Source organism: Chrysochloris asiatica, unplaced genomic scaffold, assembly GCF_000296735.1.
Source record: "Chrysochloris asiatica unplaced genomic scaffold, ChrAsi1.0 scaffold00287, whole genome shotgun sequence".
Lineage (NCBI taxonomy): Eukaryota > Metazoa > Chordata > Mammalia > Afrosoricida > Chrysochloridae > Chrysochloris > Chrysochloris asiatica.
Window position 1 is genome coordinate 1,201,770 of NW_006408805.1, and position 6,318 is coordinate 1,208,087.

General features: G+C 38.5%; 1 protein-coding gene across 1 annotated transcript in view; it reads right to left on the minus strand.

Annotated features, from left to right (window-relative positions):
• Positions 1-6,318, minus strand: part of CDON (cell adhesion associated, oncogene regulated) — a 133,629-nt gene that overhangs the window by 85,228 nt on the left and 42,083 nt on the right. Inside the window, exon 8 of the mRNA XM_006874581.1 lies at positions 710-1,008. Within this exon, the coding sequence (XP_006874643.1) occupies positions 710-1,008 (299 nt within the window). The remainder of the gene's footprint in view (positions 1-709; positions 1,009-6,318) is intronic.

The following is a 6,318-nucleotide window of genomic DNA, read 5'->3' on the forward strand; positions in this document are numbered from 1 at the left end:
TGTTGTTAAGTGTCTTTGAGTTGGTTCTGACTCGTAGCAACCCTGTATAGGGTTTCTGAGGAACAGTTAGGGGGTTTGAGCTGTTAATCTTATGGTTTGAAGTCCAGTGCTGATCTTACAGCACCCACCAGAAGGCCACTTGTAGATCACTGTTATTACAAAATGGTATCACTATTGCTTTAACTCTTGCTCTCCTTCCAGTGTCTTTCCATGCCTCCATGATTTTTTTGCCACCCTATCCCTTATTGTTCTGGTGTGGTATTGTAGGATAAAGCACTGGACCACAAGGTCGGTTTAAACTACAAGGTTTATGGTTCAAACCTACCAGCCACTCCTTGAAAACCCTACATAGGGTTGCTATGAAGCAAAACCTACAAGACAGCAGTTAACAACAACCTCTTATTGTATATTGCCTTCCCCTTCACCAAAATAACATATATATGAATATCTTCCCAAGTTTAAAAAGTCTGCTCTGTCTTGAAATCTATCTAACTATCATTATTTCAAGGCTCTGTAATTACACTATTTAGATTTCATTCTTATCGCTTTTATAAGATTGAGAACTCCAGCATGATTGCAAGAATATTTCTCACAAACTCATCATTTTGGATCACTCCTGTTATATTTTTTTACACTCTACAAATGAGCATGTTTATATAAATAGTGTTGAGGTATGAAACTTGAAAAATGATAAAACTGAAGACATTACCTTTCGATACTTCACAAAATAGGCATTGATAGGCAACCCGCCATTCTTCCCAGACCTCCAGACCAGGTTGTATGTATCTGGTGTATGGGTCTGTGGAGGGCTCAGGATAATGGGTGCATCGGGAACAGAGGCACTGGTAGCGTTTTTCTCTGCTGAAAATTCCACCGTGCTGGAACGTAACTTCTTTAGAGATGAGCTGTAAAACCTAGCTTCCGAACCAGATCTTTTAGCTCTGTCATCACTCTGAGCAGCATCTGAGAGCGTCACTGCTTCCGCTTTTGTATTTGTTTCAAATGGAACTGCAAAAGGGGAGGGGGAAAAATAACTTGAAAAACTTTATCATTTCAGGGTCTTCTATATAGTCATAAATTCTGAGCACAATTTTAACTCTAGGGGTAAAAAACCTATAAAACTTCAATTTATAATTCACAGAAATATCAAACCACCAGTGGTAACCTCTTGCTCATGGCAGAGCAAATGAATTGTTTAAAACACCAGTTATATGATACAGTGGTGGTGGTGGTGGTGGTGGTATTTGTATGCCACTGAATAGGTTCTGACTTGTAGCAAACCTGTATAGGGTTCTGAAGCTGTAAATCTTTACAGGAGCAGAGATCCTCGTCTTCTCACAGAGTGATTGGTATATCTGAACTGATGCACTTTCAGTTAGCAGCCCAGCTTGTAACCCACTACATGATACCAGCGCTCCTTAAATGATGCAGTAGTTTAATAATTTAAAGGATCTTATTTTTTCATTGCTCTATGCTGGAATTTCCATGTTTGCAGTAACAATTTGCTAGTCTACCTCAGAAGATTTCAAGATGAAGAACAGAAAGCTAATTCTAGTTGGTAAATGAAGTACAACAGGTAACACATTCTATCGGAAATAATGTGAAATACGACATAAGGAAATGACCAAGACCTATTGGATAGCAGTTCTCCAAAGATGTCTCCCAGGATTCATATCCTTGGGCACTTCTCCCAATGGAGAATCCAGGATGGCCCAATAGAAGACAGAAATGAGACTATACCTGGTCTAGGTTTAAGTCTTAATAAGGCGTGGCACCTTCATTCTGTGCTCTTGGGAATCCAGCCACCACACACAGATGCTTTAACTCACGATGTAGACTGGTGAGATCGAGAGTTTCAGTCCCCAGAAAGCACCTGACATGTGACTAGAGCCACGTCAGATGTTCCAGCCCCAGCTGCTATCCATTAGTACTGCATAAGAGACCTCAAGCAAGACCAGGGAAGAACTGCCAAAAGTACCTAGTTAGCCCTAATTAGGAAAAAAATAAAAACCAAAGGGCAATAACAGTTGTGAGAACCTACTGATATTTGGGTAGTTATGGACCAACAAATACCGAATACACTTCTATGCACAGGCAAACATACTATACTCAAGGAAATGGGGAAATTAAACTAACAAGACCAGCATGTACAAAGGAAGAATTTCCTTATTTCCAGAATCATCCTCTTTCTAGATAGAACTGAATGTAGGGCTAAGAAATTGCCGACCTAAAGAGAGATAAGATAAGCAGACAGCTACTAAAAGCACGTATAATATACAAAAGTAAAAAGCAATATTTGCAATGAAAAATAAACAGATATTTTGCATCCACTCAAAAAGTATATTATTACTAAGCATACCATGTATGTGTTAACTCTTCTACAACTAAATAGCACTTCTAAATTTGTGGTAGATAATTTAATAAACACAATCTCATTCAATTCTCAAAAGAACATTCTTAGGTGGATAGAAATAATTCCACTTTACAGAAAGTCCAAGAGTTCCAAGAGAAAACGTAACAACAGCAGGCAGAAGAATGTTAGTGATATAATTCTAAAAAAACAAATAAGGGGTCAATTAATTAAAAAACATTAATTTATTTATTATACGGGCAGCAACATATATGAAGGTAAATCAAGAAGTATTGCTAAAAAATCATAGAAACCTTTACAAGGGTTAAGTACAAAAATATTGCTATATGGTTTCCAATTTCTACATGCACGCTCTACAGTTTCTACATACCCTCTTTAAACATGTCTCTGTGACCAATGGGTGACTTGCAGACAGGTTCCTTAAGTAATACACTTGTCTGGGTCTTACTGTTGCTGTTGCTAAGTACTGTTGAGTCGGTTCTGACTCATAGCAACCCTGTATAGGGTTTCCAAGGACCTTGTGTTTTCGTAGTCCAGTGCTGAAGGGTGGCTTCAAAACATAGGTCCAATTAAAAAGGGTCCACAGGAACTTCTGAGGGGATCTGCTGGACCAGTTAACTTCAAGGCTGAGAGCTCAACTCAGAAGGTTATGGTGACTAAGAGGTAATCTTAATAGACTTTCTTAAAAGTCACTGGACAATCATAGAAGCTTACTATGAAGAAAGTTTTTGGTGAGAAAAAGGCCAGGAAAGTTGTGCCTAGGTTTATTTTCTCATCATGACAATGCACCTCTTCTCCTTCAAGGGCAGCAAAGGAAGTCCTACAAGAATTTCACTGAGAAACCTTACCCCATCCACCCTACAGCACTATTTTTCTCCTTTCAGACTTCTTTTTGTTTCCCCAAATCAAAGAACACTCAAAAGGATCGTAATTTGAAGCCTTCAAGAATGCTATAACTGTGTAAATTAAAAAAAACACAGTATTTCTCAGGGAAGGGTTGGAGAGATGAAAACACTGCCTTCAGAAGTATATTGACCTACCTACGCTTCCGGCAAGATGGCAGACTAGGCAGATGCACTACATGGACTACGTACAATGAAGATACGTGAGACCAAATGAAACAGTCACAGATGAAAATCCTGGGACCGTTAGCATTAGAGGAAAGGTTACAAAAATGGACAAAGTGCTTGCTGGTAGGAGAAGCTTAACAGAAACATCCAGAGAGGAAGATTGACTTGTGCAACCATCTTGTGAGTAGTTTTGACAACAGAAGGAGGTCTGGCAGTACAGATTTACACAAGAAATGGGAAAAGTGAGATGCCTTCCTTTTCCCCATATTCCCCTGGTGACCTGAGGTGTGGCCAGCTCCTACCTTCAGTCACCCCTAGTGCAAACCCTGCTCTCTGGAAGTCTGGAGTTAGACCAGTGTGAGGTGGGGGCCAACTGCATTGATTTGTGTGCCCCTTTGATGTCTGGATTCAGGAGGGTTCCAATCAGACTTGCAAAATGAGCCGAACCACCAGACCAGTATTAAACAGTTACTTTGCACGCAACTGCCCTGTGAGCCTCCATGAACAACTTCTGAATTGAGTGCCCTGAACATAAATAACACCAAAGTCGATAGGAACTCCATCCAGGGCAGGGAACTCTGACATCACATCCCTCCCACACCCGCTTCATGAGCTCTTTGGCTTGAAAAGTCCCCCAGAGTTTTTTCCTCCTAGGGTCCAATGTTGTTGTTGTTGTTAAGTGCCGTCGAGTCGATTTCGACCCATAGTGACCCTGAATAGGGTTTCCGAGGCTGTACATCTTTACAGGAGCAGATCGCCTCATCTTTCTCCCGTGGAGCAGCTGGTAGTTTCGAACTGCTGACCTTCCGGTTCGCAGCCCGATTCCTAACCACTATGCTACCAGAGCTCCTTTAGCTGAAGCATTTTTGTTTTGTGTTTGATTTTTTCCTTTTGTTGTTTCATTCATTTTGTTTATTCTTTCTTTTCCCTCTTCTTCTCTTTCCATTCCATTGAATTTTATCCTTTCAAGAACTACTTTTGCCTTTCCTCCTTTTCTTCTGTTTCTCATTTGCCCTTTTCTTTTTATTTCCCTTTTGATCTTTCTTTACTACTTTCTACTCTGTTTCTCTTTTCATCTTCCTTCTTCCAGGTTTTCTGAAGTGTTGTTTGCTTTTTTTTTTTATTTCTTCCTTTTATTTTATGTCTTATTTTTCTTTCTGTAGCTTCATTTCCCTGTTCCACTTTTGTATTTATAGCTATTATATTACTTTTTTCTGCTTCCTGCCTGTTTTTATTTCATTTTTCTCTTTATTATTTTCTTTTAATTTTTTTGTTTTGTTCCTTGTTTGCATATTCTGTTTTATTTTCTTCTGTGTATGAGGGGTTTTGTCTTTCCCACCTGAAATGAGACAGCAACTGTGCTCCAAAGCCCAGTCACAACCATACTCTCTGTAGCTCCACCCAATGGGCAAGATCCAATACAAGTTTCTATACTACTTGATCAATGATAGACTGTAGCCAAAGTCAGCCAAACTCACCCTAAACAGAGGTGCACAAACGATGAACAAGAATGCTGTACACATATTTATTCCCTAAATACACCCACAAGAGGCAGCTGGTGAGAGCCTAAGAACACCTCAACATGCAATTATTAATTAAATACAAATACGACAAACCCAGAAAGCCCAGAGACAACAGACAATTTTAGCTGACAAAGAAACAAGAGAGAATGGCTCAAAAAAATAAAATGTGACTAAGATGCAGAGCCAAAATATGTTTCTGAGGAAGAAAAAGGTAATGGAAATAACTGAAAAACAATTCAAAAGAGTGATATTTAGATACATGCAAAGGATTGACAGAAAGGTTGAGGAAACCAAGAAGAACATAGAAAAAAACTTTAATTAGGGAAAACACTATAAAAACAGACAGATAAAATAAATGCAAATCTTGAAACAATACAAACCTTTGCAATTAGAAATGAAGATTAATCCTAAGACTTCAGAAATGGACAACTGAAAGGCCAAAAGACATTTGTATCAATGTAATCCTAATTTAGAAGTTTGAGATAGATCTCTCAATACTAGTATGCTAGAAGAACAGTAAAAAAAAAAAAAAAAGAATGAAAAAATCTGAAGAAGGCCTAAGAGTTATGTGAGACACCATCAAGAAGAATAACTTGTGGATGATACGCATTCCAGAACAGGAAGAGATAATAAAAAGCACAAAGAAAATTGTCAAAGAGTTGTTGGCAGAAAACTTCCCTAACATCATGAAAGATGAGAAGATAAGCATACAAGACACTGAACAAACCCCAAACAAGATAGATCCCAAAAGAAAATCACAACGATATATAAAACCAAAGTCAAAGAAAGAATCCTGAGAGCAGCTCAGAAAAAATAAAAAGTTACCTATGAAGGAGACTCAATAAGACTAAGCTCTCAATTCTCAGCAGAAACCATGCAGGAAAGAAGATAATGCATTGGCATATACAAAACTCTGAAAGAAAAATATTGCCACCAAGAATCATGTATCTAGCAAAGCTGTCCCTTAAATATGATAGTGAAATTAGGACAGTTCCTGATGAAAAGAAAATTAAAGGAATTTATAATGACCCAATCAATCGATGTTACAAAAAAAATCTAAAAGGTGTTTTTGGACCAAGAACCAACAACAGCAGACAACCACCTGAGATTAACATACATGACAACACCACTTGGAACTCAAGCCAGATACAGAAGTATTTAAAATAACATAAACCATTGGCAACTTAGACAGTGGCTACCTAAACTGAGGAGGTGATAAAGGCATGAAGTGACAGCCTTCCAAGGTTTCAAGACGGAGTTTAGTTTAAGAGCGTGTGGGGGAAGATAGAGTCACCACTAAACAGTTTTCATCTTGTCTAGATGGGTCTGGTAAAAAGAGATGAGGATAAGATTT